At 39.7% G+C, this 24966-nt stretch overlaps 1 protein-coding gene and 1 long non-coding RNA gene across 4 annotated transcripts; both read left to right on the top strand.

The window, feature by feature from the left end:
* Positions 1–1987: 1987 nt before the first annotated feature.
* Positions 1988–24678, top strand: otud5a (OTU deubiquitinase 5a). 3 transcript variants are annotated; one of them, XM_029621428.2, is made up of 9 exons: positions 1988–2805; positions 5565–5655; positions 19078–19142; positions 19226–19382; positions 19850–19998; positions 22301–22489; positions 22659–22863; positions 22994–23107; positions 24161–24678. In XM_029621428.2, exons 1-9 carry the CDS (start codon positions 2251–2253, stop codon positions 24280–24282), a joined length of 1647 nt encoding a protein of 548 aa, XP_029477288.1. In that variant the 5' UTR covers positions 1988–2250; the 3' UTR covers positions 24283–24678. The 3 variants fall into 3 exon arrangements, with proteins under 3 accessions (XP_029477288.1, XP_029477287.1, XP_029477286.1); XM_029621427.2 differs by having other exon boundaries at positions 5562–5655; positions 22304–22489; XM_029621426.2 differs by having other exon boundaries at positions 5562–5655.
* LOC135562827 (uncharacterized) lies at positions 12142–18902 on the top strand. Its single transcript, XR_010460129.1, has 2 exons — positions 12142–18450; positions 18695–18902. It is a non-coding gene; the product is annotated as an uncharacterized LOC135562827 (long non-coding RNA).
* Positions 24679–24966: the final 288 nt, after the last annotated feature.

The raw sequence follows: 24966 nt of genomic DNA, 5'->3' as shown, positions 1-24966 counted from the left end.
TGATAGCTATGTAAGTGAAAATTAAAGTGAAAAATATATATCTCTCTCTCTCTATTTCTCTCTTGCTTCTCCTTTTTGGAAAAATGAATTTGTTCAAAATTGTTAAACTATTGTCTTTCGCTCTCTTTGAGTCAACTACTCACCACATTTTACACACTGCAGTGCTAGCTAGCTGTAGCTTATGCTTTCAGTACTAGATTCATTCTCTGATCCTTTGATTGGTGGACAACATCTCAGTTCATGTTGCAAGAGTTCTGATAGAGGGCGTCCTCCGGAAGATGTCATAATTACTGTGTAAGTCTATGGAAGGGGGTGAGAAACACGAGCCTCCTAAATTTTGTATTGAAGTCAATGTACCCAGAAGAGGATGGAAGCTAGCTGTCCAACCAGCGACACCATGGTTCTACCCTACAAAACAGTGTGTTTTAATAAATTATTTGGTGACATATTTAGTATAGTTATCAAAAACGTGTAACTTTTTTAATGTTTCATTTAAAAAAAAAATGTATTCACTGAGGAGGATGGTCCTCCCCTTCCTCCTCTGAGGAACCTACACTGCAAGGCCCAAACATTGCTGCACCCATACCCAGTCATGTGAAATCCATAGATAAGGACCTAATTTATTTATTTAATTTGACTGATTTCCTTATATGAACTGTAACTCAGTCAAATCTTTGAAATTGTTGCATGTTGCATTTATATTGTTGTTTAGTATACTTTCTTTTTCCAGGAACAACTACAGTTGATCAGAGATGTGATGACCCACCTCAACCATGTATTGTAGGCCCAACAGAGTAAATATAGACTATGCACATTCACAACATCAACAATACTACATATAGTAAGGTTTGTGCAGTGGGGCTTGGAGCATATCTAAACATCTTGGTGAAAAGTGAGTATTTAATTTGTTTTATTAGACCTACTATTTCAGAGGTGAATGCTGAAGCAATTGCCATCACATGGGGCCCCTATGCCCAATCACACAAATCAAGTAAAGTCGGCATTATGAACGGAAAAAAAATAACAACTAATCATGACACATGCCAATTGTTATCATATGGATTTTCCAAAATGCCTCTTCTTTTGAGGGTACATTTAATTAGGCTAAATTGCTGGAATTTGCATTAGGAATATGTGCATTCAGATACGAAAATCAAACACACATTTTATCTAATTATTTTATTCATAATATGAGTTCAAAAATAGTAACACATGATTATTATAGAACGGCAGGTAGCCTAGCGGTTAAGAGTGTTGGGCCAGGAACCAAAAGGTTGCCGGTTTGAATCCCCAAGACAACTAGGCGAACAACCTGTCAAGGTGCCCTTGAGCAAGGTCCATAACCCTAGTTGCTCTGGATAAGAGTGTCTGCTTAATTACTAAAATGTAATTATATGTTCAGCAAACATTTACTGTGGTCTCTTTCAGGAAAAAACAAACACTTAATCAATGACATGTGGATTAATAAAGAAAAGAAAATCTGGTCATATTTATATTTTCCATTAAAATGTATACATTATTTGCATTTGTTCTACATTATCATTAAAATGCCACAAAGAGTGTTTCCATTAGTTACCACACCCAAAGTGACTATATGGTAAACATTCATAAAGACTAAAATGAGCTTTTCAGTCTTAACTTAAGGTTGGGGTTAGGTATAAGGTTAGCTGTTTGGTTAAAGTGAAGGTCAAGGTTAGGTTTAAAATCCAATTTTAAGAAAATAAATGGTAGAAATGGGTAGGGTTTTGGACTTTGGGGCTGTGGTAACTGGTGACGACCCAGAAAGACCATTGACGAAGGAAAACGTCCAACCCTAAACCTCCTAACCTCCTAACCCCTATCCTACCCTACCCTCAACTATAAACCTTTCCTAACCGTACCTTAACCATTTTTAAACGTCAACTTCAATGGGGGTGTGGACGTTCCAGGGATCCCGAGTAGCACCGACCCTGAAAAAAAGCTCTTGCAAGGGAAGTGACGTTCCTGTGTCGTCAGATCTGTGTTGATGTTTTGTGGGGAATGGAGAGCTTGGAGGACGGGAAGAGGGAGACGGTTTGTTATTGTTCAACTAGCTAGCTATCCCCAGAAAACAAAGCCAATAACAGATGATATCGATATATTTTGTAACCTAAGTGTTTAAGGTCGAATATTGCACAAAAACTGACGGCCTTAACGGCAAAGTAGGCCTACTAGCTACATTCTGGAAAGAAGGAATCGTCACCCCGTTGACCCCCTCCCTAACAGACAACCATGACGATTCTTCCGAAGAAGAAGCCGAACTCGAGTGTCGGTGTTTCGGACCACCCGGACGAGACTGAAAGAAGGAGTGGCTCTGACCCACATCAACATCCACACGGAGGTCGTACAGGTGCAAGACCGAGGGCCTCGCCGCCACCATGGTCCTATCAAGCCGCTCCACCTTCGACAAGGGAGGATAGACGGAACGAAGCTAGCTCTCGGCCGCAGCAGGCCTCTCCCCCTCCCGTGGTTTCAGGGTCTCCTGTTGGACCTGGGGATGGTAATGGGACTGGAGGAATACCATGCGTTGCTGGGACACGCGGAGAACTGTCAGGCAGCGTTGGTTGTGGTGGGGGAATTGGAAGTTGTTGCTCGGGGCCTGGTCTGAGTAAAAGGCGACGGCAAGCAACCTGCTCTGGGGTGGCCGGTGGTGGAACACCCGGCGTAGCTGGAGGTGGCGGTGGAGGTCCTAGTGCTGATTCGGAGGAAGGTGCGGGTTACAACAGTGAAGATGAATACGAGAACGCATCGAGACTGCAGTCTGAGGACCCAGCGACAGTGGAGCAGGTAATGCTGTGTAAAATGTAGTTCATTAGTTCAGCTCATGGCCTCTAGGGTGACCACTACCTTCGTCCCGCAACTAGCCAATTAAATGGACATTTCTATTAAAATGTCTTACTGTTTATTTCACACAGACTTTTTTTTTTGCAAAATGAAGCAATACCAGTAGCACATTGGTTTTAAATGGGCGTTCTAGAAATTACCAGTTTGGGAGTAGCGGGTAAAATGTATATGTTTTGAATGTCACTAGTTATTTGCTTTTTCCATCCAGGTCTGTTCTGTCAACCACATCAATTCAGGCGTCATCTAAAATGGAATGTGAAAGTATTCAACGTTTGGAGAAATAATGAGCTATCTATTTGTTGTTGTTGTATGCCAGTCATTTGTTTTTATTACATAGCAGGTGTCATAATGCAGCACCTTTTCATTAAGCCTTAGCATTAAAGACTATCAGCATTACAAACAATGGAGCAAATGCATCCCATTCTTTTTTCACATGCAAATAGCAGTTTGTTTGCTCTACTGCTAGTCAATAAATAGGATAGGATAGCAATATCTCTGGTTAAATATGATATGATATGGTAGCATTAAAAGCTTGTGTAGGCAAACAAGTAATATTCATCCATTAAAAAAGAGGGCTAAGCTAAAATGAAATTGACAGATTATAGAGTTGCTCAACGATCTCAAATAAGTGTATTCTTGAAATTCATCATAGCTTCTTATTCTGACTGAATTTTCATCATTATGAACATATCTAGGCTGTTTATTTTTTAAATTTTACCTTTATTTAACCAGACAAGTCAGTTAAGAACAAATTCTTATTTTCAATGACGGCCTAGGAACAGTGGGTTAACTGCCTGTTCAGGGGCAGAACGACAGATCAGTGACAAATGAGGGATGCTATTTAATAAATCAGGAATTTTCAGTTGTTCTAGTGTCGCAGAAAGTAGGCCTATTTATTTGTTCAATCAGCAATAGTAAGCCTACTTCTCCTTTTCAGTGGTCATGTCCATTATTGATATACCTAGTCCTATTTGTTTCTTCAAGAATCAAAATGCCATGAACATACTCATGAACTTAGTACAGCTGTCTTACTCCATCATAACCCAAAATATAGGCTGTTTGTTTTACACAATTGTTTATAAACAATGTCTTTTAAAACCATGTAGCCTAAGCCTCTGCTTTTAAAAAGGATGAAATAATTGCAATAGGTTACACATCGATTTGAATAAGGTGAATAGACTAAGCCAAGGCTGTGTTTAATAGGCCTACTCATACGGTTGGCTTTGAAGATATTTGAGGATATTTGTATTTTACCTCTCAATAAGAAAAGGACAAACTTAAAACTACAACTTGTCATTAATGAATTAGCCTACATAAGTTAGAAACAAACATATTAATGTAATGGTGTGGTAAACAAGGATTTTCTTTAATTCAGTTGGACGTAGGCTTGGCAGATATACCATTTCGACTATATCCCGGGGGATTTTAAATTACCGACCATAGGATTTTCAATACCGTTTTTTGGGGAGGTCGGGGGCATCCCTGCCTCACAGGGGCAGTGGGGATGCGTGCTACGCCACTGTTTATAACTATAAGTTAAGTACAACTATAAGAAATATAAGATGTCAAATAAATGATATCCAGCTCAGGGTTCCAGCGACACATTTGGTTTGTTAACTTGCTAGCGAAGTGTCTAGATGTTGTGATCAAGCTTCATGGTTACAGCAGAGACATTCAATCCCCTCCTGGATCAAGTTCCCTATTACCTAAATTGTTTTGTGCAGGTTTATAAAAAAAAAAAAAGCTCTCGTTGTGTGCACTTTCGGTAATATCGTATACGTGTGAAAATCTGGATATTGCCAGTGGTCGAAAAATTACTCAATTGTCATACTTTAGTAAAAGTAAAGATACCTTAATAGAAAATTATTAAAGTGAAAGTCACCCAGTAAACCACTACTTGACTAAAAGTAAAAAAGTATTTGGTTTTAAATATACTTAAGTATCAAAAGTAAATAGAATTGCTAAAAATGTACTGAAGTGTTGAAAGTAAAAGTATAAATACTTTCAAATTCCTTATATTAAGCAAACCAGAAGGTACAATTTTCTAGGTACTTTTTTACTGACGGATAGCCAGGGACGCACTCCAACATTCAGACATAATTTACAAACAAACAAGCATTTGAGTTTAGTGAGTCCGCCAGATCAGAGGCAGTAGGGATGAGCAGGGATGTTCTCTTGATAAGTGTGAGAATTGGATCATTTTCCTGTCAAAATGTAAATAGAACTTTTGGGGGTCAGGGAAAATGTATGGAGTAAAAAGTACATTATTTTGTTTAGGAATTTGGTAAAATAAAAGTTGCCAAAAATATAAATAGTAAAGTACAGATACCCCCCAAAAACGACTTAAGTAGTACTTTAAAGTATTTTTACTAAAGTACTTTACACCACTGGATATCGCTCAACCCTAGTTGGACGAAATTATTCAATGATTTGAGAAAGTTTTGGCTGTTACCCATCTAGAGGGCGTCAACCTCACACCTTGCTGGCACACAGGTCTGCTTTAATGTCATTGGAGACTTTGTAAACAAATGTGTAGCTAAAACTATATTTTAGCCTGATCTGCACTCTTTGAATGTTATTCCGAAAATACTTCAACAAGCACACTTGAGACGTTAATGTAAGGTTGCCTCCTATGGTAGTCGGATAGACCTGCCTGTATAACCCACTGCATTGAATTACAGATGTTCTATTTCTCTCAGCAGGAGCACTGGTTTGAGAAAGCGCTTGGGGAAAAGAAAGGCTTCGTCATTAAAAAAATGAAAGAGGACGGAGCATGTCTCTTCAGAGCTGTCGGTAAGTGGACAGCCTTCTCATTTGCCCTCCAGTGGACCCAGGCCTTGTCTTTGAACTCGATCAATCCAACATAAAACCTGCAGCAAAGATGTGCTGATCATTTGTTAAACCTTTATTTGACCAGGGAGTCATACTGAGACCAAGGTCTCTTTTACAGAAGAGCCCTGAATTACAAAAATTACTAAACTGCATCAAATACGAAATGCAAGCGGAAACTAAACACGGTCATAAATAAACAAAAACATTCATCAGTAATAATGTCCTCAATCACCAGTCTAAATTGCTCTAGAGGCACCGAAACGTCAAATCAAATGTATTTATAAAGCCCTTTTACGTTAGCAGGTGTCACCAAGTGCTATACAGAAACCCAGCCTAAAACTCCAAACAGCAAGCAATGCAGATGTAGAAGCAAATTTAAGAGAAATTTTAACATTGTTCCTCAAATACAGTGCAAAAAAACCCTAAAAGCTGATTTACCTAACTCAGTGGGGACCGAAGGAATTTACAGAGTTAGCCATCCCTCAGACTGGATGTGGTAATTCATATGTTTTAAGATTATTAATGATGTAAGGTACAGTGGTAGTTTTTGTAAAAGGGCTTTATAAATAAAGAAATTAATTCATCGACCTACACGATGTCAAAGATTACCAACCTACTTTCTGGTAAAGAATGCAGTGATGTGAAATGCTCCAATGAAATGTGGAAAGCATTTTGAAAGAATGTCAGTAATGGACTCCATGGAGGAGCTTGAATGTTATGTACACGTTTTTGACATTGTTATCGTTAGCCTGCATTTTGTCTACCAGACATTGAACTAAATCAAGGTATAATTTGGTAAAGAGCAATGCCAACCAATTTCCGTTTATGGCACTAGATGGCGCTACTTTACCATGGTTATTCATAGTGGATTCAACGCTGTGACTGTATGAACCCTGTCAAAAAGCACAGGGGCAATTTTAATGATTCTAGTTCATGTGTTTTTAAAAAATGAGTTACTTATGTATACTATTTCTTGACCCAAAAAACGTTGTTTAGGCCAACTTGTAAGGATTTCATTTTTGTCATTATTTTGTCGCATTTCTTCCTGAATTGTTGTGAAAAAATGCATTGTTTCCCTGAATGTGTTCTGTCGATTGAGCATAGCCATGACCTGGCCACCTGCAGGTGTCAGAACGGACTGAGAATGGCTCCTCTTATCTGGGTCTCATAGCTTTGTTATTACCCTTAGGCATGGATGGAAACCACATTCATATTGACCTACATCTATGAATTCACACCAGTTACATTTCTCTTCACACTCCCAGTACTTCTTGTATGAAATCAATCCATTCCCAAACAATTGGGATAGTTGAACAAGAATGGGGTTATATAAGAGCAGTCCTGAAATGAGGCTAGCGCTTTCCCTTCAGCCAGGTGCTCAAAAAGACTGGCCTAGTTTCTTCTCACTCCATGGGAAAACATTACACTAAATTATTTGGGAATCTGATGGAGGTTTGTTATTTTAGTTTAAAGCCTTCAGGTGTTTGCCTTTGTTTTTCTGGTTAATATTTGTATTTGATCTGGATACAGGCCTAGCTAAAGAGAAGATTTAAACAGTAAAACAACCTGTATTCTTATGCATCAACTGTGTGTGCTTTACAACTGTTTACATATCACTCAACTGAATGAGGGTTATTGTAATGTTGCATTCTTCCTCTCCCAGCAATACGCAACCACAATACCTAAAGCACTCTCTTCTTAAACATAATACAGCTCTTTTAGTCACCTCACTTAAAACTAGGGTTCTCAGGTGAAGTCATGAAGGTCTCCATTCGCTTCAGTGTAAAGTTTTGCCTTAAACTAGTTTCATTTCATAGAAATGAATTTTGCCATCAACGTGTAACAATAATACACAGACGACATGCTGGTGGGTTTTTCTACATCAGTGGTGTGAAAGTGACTTGTATTTGACGGTAATTCACCCCTGTCCACACCTGATGTGTTGTGGTGGGGATTTCTCAATGCTGTAGTTTCTGCTTTGGTTTCAGATGTGGCCATATCACATTTAGTGTTCCTGAGAGAAAGCATTGGCCTATCTAACCCACAACACACGTTTTGTAAACCGGTATATCTCCCCCTGTCCACTGAGTATAATTTACCTAGATGTTTAAAGACCTAGTATCATTCATTACTGACTTCTGAACTGTGATGTATTATGGCTTAACTAAGCTAAGCTACAGTGAAAAATATATATAAATGCAACAATTTCGAAGATTTTACTGAGTTATAGTTCACATAAGGAAATCAGTCAATTTTAAATAAATTCATTAGGGCCTAATCTATGGATTTCACATGACTGGGAATACAGATAAGCATCTGTAGGTCACAGATACCTTTAAAAAAAAATGTTGGGGCGTGGATCAGAAAACCATTCAGTATCTGGTGTGACCACCATTTGCCTCATGCAGCACGACACATGTACTTTCCATAGAGTTGGTCTGTTTGTTGATTGTGGTCTGTAGAATGTTTTCCCACTCCTCTTCAATGGCGGTGCGAAGTTGCTGGATATTGGCGGGAACTGGAACACGCTGTCGTACACCTCACTCCAGAGCATCCCAAACATGCTGAGTGGGTATACAGGCCATGGAAGAACTGGGACATTTTCAGCTTCTAGGAATTGTGTACAGATCCTTGCACCATGGGGCTGTGCATTATCATGCTGAAACATGACGTGATGGCAGGAGATAAATGGCACGACAATGGACCTCAAGATCTCTCCACGGTATCAAATTGCCATTGATAAAATACAATGGCAATACTGCACATTTTAACAAATCAAATTAGTGACCTTTTATTGTCCCCAGCACAAGGTGCACCTGTGTAATGATCATGCTGTTTAATCAGCTTCTTGATATGTCACACCTGTCAGGTGGATGGATTATCTTGGCAACGGAGAAATGCTCACTTACTGGGATTTAAACAAATTTGTGCACAAAATTTGAACATTTGAGAGAAATAAGCTTTTTGTGCATATGGAAAAGATTGTGGATCTTTTATTTCAGCTCATGGAACATGTTGCGTTTATATTTACATATATTTACATATTTTTTTAAGAGTATCCTAAATACCCTCACTCCTCCTTTCATTAATTTGAGATTTTCAGTCACTTTGTTCCCTTTCCTTGCCCTGTTGGCAGAGAATAATGCATAGCTGAAATCGACTTGACATTAGAGCTGTGTGTAAACTTTGTGTGGACATGTGGGAGTGGGCCACTCTAACCCAGGCAGCTAATCACCTGGTCAACCATCTAGGTTATCTGTTAATATTTTCCTGACACAGGTGCCAGAATAATAGAACTTCATTGGTATTGTTTTGGTTGATACATTTAATTGATATCCGTGAGATTAAAATGGTTAATGGGGCATTCCACGAAAATAGTGATATTTTAAGTAGAAATAGTGCACCAATGTTGAATTTTAAAAGCCTTTTATATTAAAACAAAGTTCTCTTTTACTTTAGATAACATGGAGAATTCAATCAATCAGATTTGTAATATTAATAGACTTTTTAAAGTGCACCCTCTGTGACTTCTAGGAAGACTTTCACCCACTTAATCCACACAGTTTTCACCATCATTGTAAAGTCCTAGTTATTTTGTTGCATTTCTGAATGCTAATGTGATTAGTGATTCATTTACGTCTGTCCCTCATTATAAAGTCAACCCTGTTCTGTGAACTGAACTCTTGTTTTTATATGGTGAAACTATGCCTTTAAAAAATAAAAAAAAGTCAAAAGCAACATTGAACATCTAATAGTCAAATCATAGTGTAAAAGCAGTTTAGCCGGTCATGTATTTGTTTAGTGTTTTCTGGTGTAAAACTGAGTGGTGGAGCAGAACACGTCAACCCTGTTACCATAGACGGACAGGTTCCAAATGTTAATACATTTTTGGGGGTGAAGCTTGCATTCAATTGCAACTCCTTGTTGCACGCAACAAGCTTCCATTCCTCCTGTCACACGGGGATTCATGACTGATTTAAGATGAGATCGTCAACCCTGTTAGTTTTATTTGGCACTTAATAGGCAATTACTGTAGTAATTCCTTTTCCCTTTTAACCTGCTGAAATTAAAACTTGTTTTTTTATTAAGTTCAACAGCTCTTTATGACAGAATGTTAAAAAAAATAATTAAACATGTAAACACTTCTCAAAATGCACTGAATTGGTGCAATGACCCTAATATTGAGAGGACTTATTGGAGAAATTAATTGTCACTGTCTTTCTCTCATCAATATCGAGCCTGTTTTGTGATAATTGGTTGGTAGTGGGACACTTGTGCAAAAGGAGCTCTAGTCTAGACCCTTTGTGCTTTTGATCCCTACCCTTTCTTGATTAACAGACTGGAACGCACACTGCCAATGAGCCAGAACTAACAGTCCCTGCCTAGCACTTATCATTCCCAGGACTATCTCTTCTCTACACAGCCCAATTCCACTAACTATTATTAAAACACTTTTTTTTTGTGTGTGTGTGTGTGCCTAAGATACAAACAAAAGTTAGTATGTTTTTGTTCGTTGCCAATCGCACAAGATAATCAAATATCAATCAAATATGTCTGACAGTTCACATACCATGGAGCATTGCTTTGTTTCATACCAATTAACATTCCAGCAGTATTCTCGCCAACCTTGTGGCATTCTCAGGTATGAGTGATACTATCACTAGTCACAATCCTATACGGTCTGTAAGTAGGAATGTGAATTACACATTAACAAGCCAGGGCTGAAACAAGTTAAACCTGTGTGTGTGGAGACTGTAGGTCATCTCATTTCTCAGGTGTGTGTATGAACCTGTCGGAGAAAGCTTTCAATTATGCAAAACACATTCCAGCTGCATGTGACTCTGGGTTGTGTGTGTCCAACGGGTTGTGTTCAATGTTTCTCTGTCTGTGGTAGTAAACAAAATGATTGAGATTATTTCTGTCTGGCATCCAGAGAAAAGACAGGTGTGAGTTAACATGTCCTTGTTTATGTTTTACACTGTGAATGTATTTTTGTTTAGCATTGTCTATCCATGAATCCAAACATGGATACTTGCTGCACAACAACAATGATGTCATCCAGAGAACCAGGCTTGATTGATAGACCCATAGCCTCTTCTCATTTCCTACTTTTTCCCATGACAACATTGATGGGTTCCCCTCCATTAGGACCCTGCAGGGCCTGTATATTGCTGCTATCATTTAGGCCTTAGTTATTGACTTCTGTGCAGTCCTCTCCCCAGTCCTTTGATTTCATTGTGCGTTAAGGTGCGGTTGAAATTCCTTACCGACAATGTTGACACGGTAACGGGGTCTCCACTAAAGAAAAGAGTCGTGTGCATTGTCATGGTGTTTAATAGGCCCAGAGGGGCTTTAAAATAGTCTAAAGTTCTTAAAGAAAGTTCCAAATCCACATAGCCTAAATTAATTTTATGACTGGTCTCTCTGTTTTACAAAATATATTAACAACTTGGCCTACAATCTGAGGTAGAAGCCAGTTAATATATTTTCTTTGCTAAGTGAGTGAGTGTCCCAGGAGGCTCAGGATTTGTACCTGCGACTCCCCAAGCCACTGAACACACAGCCTGAAGGCTGACAAGAGCATCTGGATATTATGCTCTCACATTTTCATAGTAATAAAATTACTGGCATGAAGGCTACTGGCTGAGCTTTGATAACATTGAAGCTGCTCCACCAAGGATCTCATTTTATTTGTCTATTCAAAAAAACGTAGAGCAAAGTTTGAAGCTAAACTGGAGTTAAGATTTTCTGTGGTGCATTCCAAAGACGTCGATCATTGTGTTGACCCTGTGCTTCTTCCAGGCCTCAGGACTACACATTTCATAAGGATCACTAAACACTACCCATGTAACCGGTCAGGACAGCACATTTGGTGGCCTTTGACCTTTCACAGTGAGGTCATGAGCGAAGCTAGTTGTACCTGTGTAAATGAAACTTCGACTGGCAAGATCTTAAAAAAATAAAAATTTGTCGAGAGAAAAATGTGAAGGCACACTGTACTGGTGAACTTAGATATGGTGCCCTTTGGCTTAATTACTGTTACAGTGAGTCTACACATTTTCGTCTGTCTGGTCTGAAAAAGCAGAGTTTTGCAATAATCCCAACCAGCATAGACGCCTGTCTGAAAAATTGAGAAAGATTGGAGATCACCCCCCACTATCATTTTGAAATGTTACCCCAGAGTCAGTCTGATCAGAATACACTTCATGATCTTAAGCCATACTATGATTCAGAAGTGATGCTAATCTTAAGTAATAATTGTTAATTTGGACTTTTTGAAGTTCACACATTGCTCACTTTGCCCTTTTGCCCAATTGCACATTGCTCTTATGAGTTGCAATAGTACAGACAACACCCACCCACACACACACACAACACGTGGGACCCCCCCCCCCCCACACACACACACACACGCTGGGCTTAGTAATTCAGAGCTAGTAAGTTTGAACTTTTCCATATTGAAATGCTTCTGAACTGTTAGATGATGGTGAAGACAGTTAGAGATAAAGGGGTGTAATGACAGAATAAGCCCTTACAAGTGAGGCTTTAAGTAATCTTTCATCCAGTTTTAGGCCTAGCAGCCTGATTGAGGAAGTCTAATTCGGGTAAGAATTACACTGAAGCGAGCATTGAGGCCGCAGTGTAATTTTAGCTCAAAAGATCAGACGGTAGTAGGTAGGCCTAATCTGTGATTAGATGTTGAATGCAGTTGACATAGGTAGGGGGCTATTGATCTGTTTATGTTTAAAGAGCAAAGTTCAAGTTGGAGATGTCCGGTCAAATACAACAGGTCACTGGAACCTGGCAGTATCATTGTCAAATAGGTTACACTGCTCTGCCTTTGACTGTGACAGTGGTGTTCATCTCTTCCAGGATCATTCAGTGGGTCAGTATTCAGTAGCAAAACATCAACAATGGTAGCCATGATTCACCTGCATCTGACTGACTGGGCTACCTTACCCTAAAACGTTCTTCTTCTAGTTTTTTTTGTATGCCCACTCAACTGTGGTGTCGGAAATGGTATGAATACAGGGCCGTTCATAGCATTCAATATCTGCTCTCAACTCATCTTCTTGAGTTGATTCTGCCCTCAGCCCTTATTACTTTGTTTCCTGGCCAGAGTAGCGTGAGTGAAGCAGTCTCTAAGGATCTTTTAGTAGCATGTCTTATTACAGCCTACTCCAATACTGTTTTGAGTTGGCAAAACACTGCACACTGTGGGTTTTTTCTATCTTTCCACAACTCGCTGCATGAAGACACAATGGGAGCAACGTCAGGCCTTGCCGATATGATTCCAGTGAAGAGCAGATTTCTTTATTCACGTGCTTGTTCTCCATTGACGGGAGACTTAAGAGTAATTTATGCATCATTTAGATAAACTTTATCAACCGTTGACAGACCAGCAGGGTAGGAACCGAACTAATCTGCCTGTCTCTAGATCTGCGTAGAGCCCTGCCCCTTTCTTAGAAATGAACTCATTGGTTACTTACCAGCATTGCATTATCGCTTGGTTGTAGCTAGTATGCATGTGGTTTCTGGTTCTCTGTGTGGTGTTGGTCTCTTCTTGTGAAATGTAGCCTATCTATTCAGCTCTTTTCTCAGTAATCTTGCACATAGAATTTCTTCCTCTTCCGTTTTTCTCGTCAGTCTCCTCCTCATTGACCAGTTGCCTGGTCATGTTTTCTGACAGGCATCAAACCCCAGTTCATCATATTCACCAACCCTACCCACTGATAGGTTGCTTTGGGGGGATATTCTTGGTACAATATCTCAGATTGTTCTGGCAATTCTCACATAGAAACTTCATTGGGAGGAAGAATGATTTTTTAATTTTACATTTGTATTACTAGTTTTTCTGTTTTTATCATGATGAAAGTGGCCATTTTAGGCCCCTTTTCAGACCTCTTCATTCTCCTGTAAGACCCTGTGATCCGTACATGTTACATCCTGGTGTCCCTATAGTTCTTATATGGAGTATGTCTAGATTCTGCAATACACATTTACACATGAATGATATATCTCAGACTACCCTTTTTTAGATTGTTAATTTTTAGAGGTTTTGTTTAGAACAATATACTCTACAAGTACATCACATTTCCGGAGTGGGCTCTGCAAATTTCGAAGTTCTAACCCATTTTATGAGCACCGTGAATGGTAAATGGTAGGCATGTGCCAAGTACTCGGACAAAACGAGTATCGTAACTGATATGAATTTTCCGAATATGATTATGACACAAGTCTATTTTTTGAATTTTTTTATTGTCCATGATCGGAAGAAGAACAAAAAAACTATTTCAGCTGCCAACACACATCTCTCTTTCATTCAAACAGTGTGAAGCACTATGTGTGCTAAATGACTGTTGGCTGTTTCTTCTGTCTGTAAAGAAACGGGCGGGGTATCGGTTGAGCCTGTTGCAACGATTGGATTATAACATATGCCGCTCTTCCTCTGCTCTCATTCCCAAGACAGACACGTGACGATCTCTTTAACTCACTTACTCATCTCCAAACATAATTTCTGAATCCGTAGCTAGTCATTGTTGTTCAATCTACAACTGAGGAGTGCTTCTTTCTGTCATAAAGCCCTTTTGTGGGGGAAAACTCATTCTGATTGGCTCCTCTGTCAAGTGAAACAATACATGGGTCAAGTGAATTCACCGACCTTCATCTAAATCTGTGTCTGGATTAAATGCAGGCAATAGTAGCCAGCCATGCATTAAGCTAATTATTAGCCAATTTAGTTGATAATTGTATTGGACTAGTAAGTAAATGATGTGCATTTTCATTTGTCAGGGTAATGTACCTTTGCAACTCAATATTAGGAAGGTCTTAATGTTTGCTATACTCGGTGTGCATTCTATGGTCAAAATGGGGGCATATCATTATAAGTACCAGAGAACTCACTCTGAAGTTTGAAGACTATATTCTTCCACAAAAAAACAAACAAGTTAAATCAAAAAGGGTTGTTTTTTTGATATTCATACTAATAGTTGTAATGTTGAATAAATTAATGTGTATTTCAGAATGTATGTTGAAGCCCACTAAAAGGCAGGGGTCACCAACCGGTCAATCTTCAAGGCATTCCTAGTTGATCATCAAACATTTCTGTAGAAAAGCCAACGATAAAGGAGTTGATAAAAGGCTTGCGCTCTTTTTGAAATGTTATTTGTGTTGTGTTGGCGGTAGGTGCACTTGATTCAGAAGCCCTGCGCACCGGGTAAGCAAAGTGTTCCTATTTTGAACCATTTAATTTGTCTGAAAAGACTCCACTTACCCAGTGGACTGGGAGATCGGTGGCTAAATGAAGTGCCTTTACTGCCCTGGCCATTTGGATCGCTCATATCACCGTCCCAACAGATCATCCACAACCCCGGCCACAGCAAAGTTTGATACTAACTAACTAAGATTTAATAACTTTCAAAACCATGACCACAGAGAGACTCTCAAAGAATACAGCAAAGAGCTGCTGTATTTTATGAGTGAGTTCATGTTAAAAAATGTGTTCAGCGCTGTCAACACTGTTCTTTTTCAACACTATTACAAAACATAAAACATGCTTCTCACTACTTCCACTCACGCTGCAATGAATCAGTAGCCAAGAGTATCGATAGTCCTGCGTTGTTATTATTATTATTATTATTATTAGCAGCTCGTCCTGTCTATTTTAATAGCGAGGAATATTTCACTTTATTTGGTCATAGGAACAACATGAATTTGTGCATGAGGCACATGACTAGAGTTCACCATCAGGTGGAAGACGCTTTCCCCTCTCTCTGGTCAGTCTCACCATAGGAAGGAGAGAGCAGGGACCGTGAGAGGCGGACCCTCTGCCGCTCTCGCCCGCCCTTCCGCTTAGACTAATGTCGTGTTCAAGACAACTGGGAACTCAGAGGGGGGGGGGCGAGATCCGACTGGGGGGAAATGGTTTTGAACGGTCATCCAACTCGGGAATTCAATGTCGGAAACTCATCTTTCTAGACCTCCGACGTGAAGATCACTGATGTCATGATTTGACCTTGTTTTTTTCAGTTGTCTTGAAAGCACCATGACCATTAGATGCAGGTACCATCACTCCATTAAAATAAAAAAGATAATTATTTAAATTTATGCTCAGCTGTGCCTTGCAAGTGCTACACCAACTGATCTATTTTGTAATCAAAGCTTGAGTTTTGAAATATGGTTTGAGAAGAACAATATTGTGTGGCCAGGCATATAGCCAATATGCTGTGATAATGTATTAGGCCTAATGCACAAACCTCATTCACATAGAACTGTTTTATTAGGTTAATAGTAATAAATAAAAAAATGTAAGTTATGTTTAAAAAAACAATCTGAGCGGTAGATCTCTGCTTGCTTTTTGACTGAGAAAGTGATCTTGACTCAGAAAAGGTTGGTGTCCACTGCTATAAGGAATATAATGACACTAAGATGTCTGTATCGTGTACAGTTCACAGATCAGAGGGTCTTACAGGAGGCATGTACAGGTCTAAAAAGGGCTTAAAATGGCCACTTTCATCATGGATTTTCTAAAAAATGGTTTGTGATACAAATGTAAAAAGCATTTCAAACATCCTTCCTTCTAATGAAGTTTCTATGTGAGAATTGCCAGAATAATCTGAGATACCAGCCCATTTGTACTCTTCATTGATGATTTTTGTTATTTTAGAAAATGGCTGAAGGCTACATGACAAATCAACCACATAACTAAATGAGGTCCTAGCATCTGTTTTGTTCAGAACTGAAACGTGCGGTGGAAAGATCTCATGAGAATGGGATTTTTGGCAGATGAGTCAGATTTACACCAATGGGTTTGGGGGTAATCCCCATCTCAAACAGCCCTCCTACACCTGTCCAAGTCATACTTCACTGGAGTTCACTTGGTTCATAGACCATTACATCTCAACCTCATCAGGGGAATTGGGTACTGAAAGCAGTCAAACATGTGACTCGTCTCCTCTAGCCTAATTCTCCACCACTTCTTTAAACCAGTAGGTCACAGGCTGCTGAATGATATTTAAACATCCATACATCTGTATTGTAGGCCTATTTGTTTAAATCTGACTTTGTCCAGAGTGACAGTGAGGAACATGTTGAAGGTCAGGAACACCATGAGCAGCTCATTCAGGCGTGTTGCTGAGGCATAATGACAAACTGGACCTGCCAGAAAATGTGCCCTCCATCCAACACTAGCCACTTGGAGTGTTGCCAGTGCCACATCTTGCCATGAGAACATTCAGTCACAAGGGAACTAGAATATTTTGTGTTAGTCATACACAAGCTTCAAAGCACTTATGGTTTTTTTTTGTAGTGAAATTCAGGACTACGTTGTCGATATTGACATTTTGGAATTGACATTTTTCAATGAATTTAATAACCACCCTTCAGGTTAAAACATTGAGGCTGTTTACTCTTTTTAGTTTGCATTATAGATATCTTTATTTAGTTAAAAAATATATGTTTGGTGGTGGGAAGTAAGATAGGTTTTTACTGTTATTCTATTTCCATAACTATTTTTGCTAAATGTATTTCTGTTCCTGCCCTGGTTAAGCAGGTTGATGCTGAGAAAGAGGAAATTGACTAAGAGTTTCTCAGAATCTTTGCGGCTTACATTACCATGTGACTTGCCGGAATGAAGACTGAAACGGGTGCTCATTTGCATATTTTGCGCTGGTTGAGGAAAGGGGGGTCTGTGGAGAAGAAACCTTTTAGTTTTGTTTACATATGTGGATCATACAAGTGACTCAACTCATCTCTCTATATAGATCACGTATAGCTGGGGATGCAACCACAGAGAAAGCCCGCCAAAATACCCCTTTATAGTCAATCTACCATTTTATGTATTCAAATGTGCGATACTGATGATAAAGCATTTGCACCTGCTTTAATAAAATAGTCCGAAAGATTCATATTGATTACAGTACCAGTCAAAAGTTTGGACACACCTACTTATTCAAGGATTTTTCTTTATTTTTGACTATTTTCTTCATTGCATAATAATCGTGAAGACATCAAAACTATGAAATAACACATATGGAATCATGTAGTAACCCAAAAAAGTGTTGATAAACTTAAAATATATTTTATATTGGAGATTCTTCAAAGTAGCCACCATTTGCCTTGATGACAGCTTTGCACACTCTTGGCATTCTCTCAACCAGCTTCATGAGGTAGTCACCTGAAATGCATTTCAATTAACAGGTGTGCCTTGTTAAAAGTTCATTTGTAGAATTTCTTACCTTAATGCATTTGAGCCAATCAGTTGTGTTGTGACTGGGTAGAGGTGGTATACAGAAGATAGCCCTATTTGGTAAAAGACCAAGTCCATATTATGGCATATTATAGCTCAAATAGAAGAGAGAAGAGAAACGACAGTCCATCATTACCTTAAGCCGGGAGGGTCAGTTAATTAGGAAAATGTAATGAACTTTGAAAGTTTCTTCAGGTGTAGATGCAAAAACCATCAAGCGCTATGATGAAACTGGTTCTCATGAGGACCGCCACAGGAAAGGAAGACCCAGAGTTACCTCTGCTGCAGAGGATAGGTTCATTAGAGTTACCAGCCTCAGAAATTGCAGCCCAAATAATTGCATCACAGAGCTCAAGTAACAGACACATCTCAACATCAACTGTTCAGAGGAGACTCTGTAAATCAGGCCTTCATGGTTGAATTGCTGCAAAGGAACCACTACTGAAGGACACCAATAATAAGAAGAGACTTGCTTGGGCCAAGAAACACGAGTTATGGACATTAAACAGGTGGAAATCTGTCATTTGGTCTGATGAGTTCAAATTTGAGATTTTTGATTCCAACCGCTGTGTCTTTGTGAGATGCAGAGTAGGTGAACGGATGATCTCTGCATGTGTAGTTCCTACCATGAAGCATGGAGGAGGAGGTGTGGGGATTTAGAATTCTAGGCACACTTAACCAGCATGGCTACCACAGCAATACGACATCCCATCTGGTTTGTGCTTAGTGGGACTATCATTTGTTTTTCAATAGGACAATGACCCAAGACCAAGAAGGAGAGTGATGGAGTGCTGCATCAGATGACCTGGCTACATTGAAGAATCTCAAATATATTTAGATTTGTTTAACACTTTTTTGGGTTACTACATGATTCCATATGTGTTATTTCATAGTTTTGATGTCTTCACTATTATTCTACAATGTAGAAAATAGTAAAAAATAAAGAAAAACCCTTGAATGAGTAGGTGTGTCCAAATGTTTGACTGGTACTGTAAATGACATACAACTGCATTAATCGTACTTTGTTATACTTTGTCAGTCATATGCTACTTCCATACGTATTCATTTCATCTAGGCTTCGTCAGAAAGATGTATATTGCATTTTGTTGTAACACCTAATTCCCTCTTGTTTGCAGCTGATCAAGTATATGGAGACCAAGATATGCATGAAGTTGTCCGTAAACACTGCATGGACTACTTGGTAAGTTTTCTTCTTTCTTTGGTTACCAGGTAAATTTCACCTGTTGGGATTTTTCATAATGAAAATGTGTACTCTAATTTCAGACGAAAAATGCAGACTACTTTTCGAACTACGTGACAGAAGACTTCACCACGTACATCAACAGGAAGAGGAAAAACAACTGCCACGGGAACCATATCGAGATGCAGGCTATGGCAGAGATGTACAATCGACCAGTGGAAGTTTACCAGGAGGGCACAGGTGTGTTTTTCAGTAGTGGGCCATGCCAGGTGCATTGTTATCAGAGCTAATGGCCCTCTGGTAGGTCCTCTGTAACTCAGTCAGTAGAGCAATGGCGCTTGAGACGCCAGGGTAGTGGGTTCGAATCCCAGGATCACACATACGTAAAGATTTATGTAACCATGACTAAGTTGCTTTGGATAAAAGTGACTGCTAAATAGCATATATTATTATTACTGTATACAGTTTGCAATTTTTGAGTTCTATGGCCTTTGATGTGTAGGCCTACTTGAAAGAGATTACTAATAGGTACTCCTGTGAGTTATTGGACTGTTTTTCAAACAGGACTGACATTTTATTATTGATTAAAATCTAGACCATTTGGGCATTTGTGTTTTAAATCGAATTTCTTCTGAATAAGTGTGGACATAGTAGTGCACTACATTGATCACGTAGTTCTGTTAACTCTTTTTTTCCCTCTCTTCCAGAACCAATCAACACGTTCCATGGCATTCATCAAAACAATGACGAACCAATAAGAGTCAGCTACCATCGTAACATTCACTACAACTCTGTGGTGAACCCCAACAAAGCGACAATTGGAGTAGGCCTTGGGCTTCCTGCTTTAAAACCAGGGGTGGGTACCTACATCTTGTCTATGGGATTTAACACTGAAGTGGGCAATATATCCTTGTGGTTGTTACATTACTAGAAAATAAAAACAGTATTTAGATGTATAAAACATGCCATTTGAGGACAACTGGTAGAGTGTTATGTAGGCTCAGCTATAAGATACCTTGGTCTCAGCATGGCTCCCTGTCAGAATAAAGGTTAAATGTGTGTTCTGGAGAATTTCATTAGTTTCCCTTGATTCTAATTGATTCACCTTGATTTACGATGCTAGAGATGTTGGCCCAGTTTACGACGGTGTGACTGTCTTCTTCCTGAGTGTGACTCAGTTGACCCCTCTGTCACGCTAAAGGATTGTTTGAAAGCACTGTTGCCTAATCGTTGCTTTTCAGTGCATTGACATGTTCCAGCTGGCAGCCTGCAATGCCTCTGAGTCACAGACGCATCTCACATTGCAGTGTCATTTCAGTGACGAGTAGTTTAAGTTGAGGTCATGATTATTGGTGATTTATTGACATTAACCAATTAGCAGCTGGCTAGCATTGCTGTTAGTGTTGTTATCTTTTCCTGTCTTAAACAGGTGGTTGTTATCAAATTTGACTAAGTTGATTAGCCACATAAAGTTATAAAGGCTTTTTGGATGCTGCGTTGGTTGTGTAATAGTGCAATTGAAATCTTTCATAACTGAATCATTCGGAGATCTTGTGACTTTCCCCTGACGAAATGGATGACGTCCATGGGTCCATCCAGACACAGTCAGGCAGCCAGGCACACTCAGTCAGAGTGGAAAAGTGGGAGAGAGGTGACAGTCTTTGGGTCATCATAGCTTAAGATCCCTGCGAGACGGGAGCGTGTGGCTTGGAGTGTCCCACTTTCAGAACACATACACATCAAAGGAAGGGAGGCTGAGCTCAGAGAGGGGCAACATTCCACATGTCCCCGTCTCTCTGGAGGAGCCTATTAGCAGTACACTGTGCTGTTTGTCTTGAGATGCCTAATGATAACACTACCATGATCAACAAGCAGCGCATCATGGTGAATGACCCCACAGTAATTAGAAAACACTAGCCAGGGCTCCCTGGCCAGGAAAACCACTGTAGCACTCAACAGTGCTACAGTGGTGTATATTGTATTTATTGAAGATTCCTGTTTTGTATTGTTATTGGTTAAATGTTGGCAGATGTTTGAGCCAGTTAGAAGCGACAGTGTTTTGATTACAACACATAAATTAGGATGTGTTAAACTTTCTAATTTGTAAAGGAAAAACATATTGTCTTAGTATCATTTGTTGTCAGTAAACAGCTTCACATTGCGGTTGCCATGGAGTGCTAGCTAGATAACGGTGGTACTGTTGAGGTATCTTGGGTACTCAAAGTGCTTTAGAAGCACATCAGATGTTATCGGTAGGCCTAAGGAGTTGTTGTTAGTTGGGAACTAGCTGTGAACTTTGTGCATTGGTCTCATTCATCATATTGAGCAGGGCAGAGGACCATGACGTTATGGGGAACAGACTGTGCAGTTGGATTGTTCAGGCACTAAGGACATGTTGTCTTCCATGGGCGGAGCTCCCACATAGAGGGCCACACACCTAGCCATCTCCATTAATCCTTAGATTAGGAAACGGGCATGCTTTCCCAGAAAGGCTAGAGGCAGTTTTTCCATTTGCTAAATTCTGAGTGTCCTGATTGTCTCTTACTAATGCGCGCATGGACAAAGATATCAAAGAGCTGGAGTCATTTCTAGACGGATAACGAAACATTCTCTTGATAGCCAGCAGACTAAACTTATCAAATCTCCTTGATAAGGTGTGAAGGATCTAAAGAGTTTGTCTTTGTCGTTACACATTGTTACTTGGTCGTTACACATTGTCCCCTAGGCCTGGGAATTGCCGGGGACCTCATGATACGATATTATCACGATACTTAGGTGCCAATGGGATATGTAATGCTATTCTCATGATTCTATATGTGCATATTGCTCACCATATGTCTGCTGCAGAGGGACAAGAGAGAGAGAGTGAGAAAAGAGAGTGAGGCACTCTCACAAGAGAGTGAGGCACTCTCACAAGAGAGTGAGGCACTCTCACAAGAGAGTGAGCCATGAGAAAAGAGAGTGAGGCACTCTCACAAGAGAGTGAGCCATGAGAAAATGAGTTTGGATCCCTATTTTAAAAATTGAGTTTTCATGCAGGCCCAGCCAACTAGTGCAAAAATTATATTGTCGATATGATATATCATCAAAAATAATATCGCGATATTTTTTCAGTTTTATGTCCAGTTAGTGACCTCTGTCCTCTCCCTCCCTCCCAGCAGTATGTAGACCAGTCACTTATGAAGAACGCTATAAAGACCTCTGAGGAGTCATGGATCGAGCAGCAGATGCTGGAGGACAAGAAGAGAGCCACGGACTGGGAGGCCACCAACGAGGCCATTGAGGAGCAGGTGGCCAGGGAGTCCTACCTGCAGTGGCTCCAGGACCAAGAGAAGCAGGCACGCCAGGTGAGAGAGAACTTGGAAGTACATGGCAGATTAAAGAGCAATTCAGTGACATCCTTCTTAGAAAGACAATAGTACCACATTTGGTTCATATGAATCTAGTGTCCAGTATTGAAGTGTTGCAGCAGCTGGCATGTGTTTTAATGAGGTCCATGTTTCCCTCTCCTCCCAGCCCCGAAAGGCTAGTGCCACCTGCAGCTCGGCCACCGCAGCATCTTCTAGTGGTCTGGAGGAGTGGAGTGCCCGCTCGCCCCGGCAGCGCAGCTCAGCTCCCTCACCGGAGAACACTGACCCCTCTCACTCAGACACAAGCAACAAGCCTCCCTCCCCTGCTGGGGCAGCCCACATGTCCAAGCCCCCTTCACCTTGTGCCCCAGGTTCGTCACTGTGACAAACCATCAGAAGTGTCATGAATCAACTGAGAGGGTTGTGAATCAAATGAACATTGTAATCATAGGGTTCCATCTTTGTCTCATGATGGGAATGTCTCTCTGCCCCCTACTCTAGGTCCCAGCAACCAGGCTTGTGTTGGGCCTGATAGACCCACCTCCTCTCTGAAGTCTCTGTACCCGGCCCTGGAGTACCGTGCTATCATGAAAGAAATGTCACCCACCGCCTTTGGTAAGATAATCACTTGCTCTTTCTTTACTTAAAGACTTACTCAATTGAATGCATTCAATTCAGTTCAAACAACTGTATTACTCCCCTTAGGGCAATTACTGCTGTTGTATGTTATGTTATTCATAGAATGGGTAGTATGTTCAGTTTGAGATGTAATATTTCACTTGGGATAGTTTTCAACACTAGCTGCAATCCTTAACATAAGGCATATCAATCACAGTGTTCTAGACAGTGTTATTACACATCCTCTGTTGTGAAAGCACGGTGCTGTAGTAGCTGCTGCTGGACTGAAGACACTTGAATAACAACATATGTATGCTAGAGATTAGTGGAAATGTTTGTTTTATTTTACATAACTTTCAAATGTTAATGATAGGATAGGTTACAGTGTATCATCATAATGTTTATTTTTTTATTCGATTTATTAGGATCCCCATTAGCCGACGCCAATGGCGAAAGCAAATCTTACTGGGTTTCGACACATAACGAAAAATACATTACAGACAAAATAATTTCAAATGTACATAATGTACATTTTAAAAAACTGTGTGTGCACCTATCAGTTATACATACATGTAGCTTTAATGTATTTGGGTCACCATAGGACATGTATTTTTTTTAATGATCATTTCTCATGATGGTATATTCTATCGCTTAGCAACTCTGTATCTGAAAGGACAACAAACAGGAAATCAGAAGAAGAATTGTAAAAACGTAGAATAGTAGAAACATGAAACAAGGTTGTGGTGCCGGAGCAAAGCTGAAAACGGATGCACTTCACCTGAAATTTCCTCCCTCTCATATTGGCTGGGTCGTGATTGGGTGCATATACTGCCACATTTGTATTTGTGTACAAGCTTTTTCAACCCAAACTAAATCTATGTTAACCACTGTCACTAATGTGCAGAATATAAACAGCAACTAACAATATTTTATAAACTAGTAATTCCAATACCCCTCTTGATTTCAAATAACTACCAGATTTTTCCCCCCTCAAAATCCTCTGACATTAGAATGCTAGAATGTGTATTTTTCCCTTTCTCTATGGTGTAGGCTTAACAGACTGGGAGGATGATGAGATTCTGGCCTCAGTCTTGGCCGTTTCACAACAAGAGTACCTCGACAGCATGAAGAAGAACTCAATGCATAGAGAACCCTCTCCAGACAGCAGTTGATAAAGGGGATCAAGCACACACACAACGTCCCCTGGAAGGAAGGTGGCAGAACGGGGAAAAATCCAAACGTCATCATGTAACCATCCAGTCTTCTCTCCTCCTTCTCCCTATCATCCATCTCTGCCTCTCCACACTTACCAATAAAGATCCAGCATAATCAGACTCCACCCCCTTCCTTTCTAATACCATAGACACCATCATTGGACTTATTTAGTTGCATGTTTAATTGAACACAACCAATATCATCATAGAAAACAAGAAGAAAAAATATATAAAAATGGTCATACTTATCCTCTTAATGATTGGTTAATATAAGTTTGTTTTATTTTATTTTCTTGTTTGGGATGAAAATACTTTTTTTTTTCTTGGAATAAAAGAGGAAATCTTTCTGAAAAACAGCATTTTTGTGTATTTCTTTTTGCTATAACTGTAATTATTAATTTCATAGCCACTCGAAATGATATACACTTCTAAATATTGAATTGCATTTTACCTGAATAATTGATTGGATTTGTACATAACGAGTGCAATGGAATGACCATTTATGTGAGGTTTTTTCTCTCTGTTATTGCCGCCCACCAGCGCCCACCCTTCACTGTTTACTTGTGGGCAGTTTTTTTACTCCCACCTAAAATTAACGTTAACCTCCCGGCAGCATTTCTTTCACAAATTAATCTGAAAGGA

This window comes from Oncorhynchus nerka, linkage group LG20 (assembly GCF_034236695.1).
Source record: "Oncorhynchus nerka isolate Pitt River linkage group LG20, Oner_Uvic_2.0, whole genome shotgun sequence".
Taxonomy (NCBI): Eukaryota; Metazoa; Chordata; class Actinopteri; order Salmoniformes; family Salmonidae; genus Oncorhynchus; species Oncorhynchus nerka.
The sequence above is the reverse complement of the archived record's forward strand: the minus strand, read 5'-3'. Positions and strand labels throughout refer to the sequence as shown.

Bases quoted from the DNA above. Each gene is read 5' to 3' on its own strand.
- otud5a (XM_029621426.2), top strand. From the start codon at position 2,251: ATGACGATTCTTCCGAAGAAGAAGCCGAACTCGAGTGTCGGTGTTTCG. The intron at 2,806-5,561 runs GTAATGCTGTGT...TATTTCTCTCAG, and splicing joins ACCCAGCGACAGTGGAGCAG to CAGGAGCACTGGTTTGAGAA. The intron at 22,490-22,658 runs GTGAGAGAGAAC...CTCTCCTCCCAG, and splicing joins AAGAGAAGCAGGCACGCCAG to CCCCGAAAGGCTAGTGCCAC.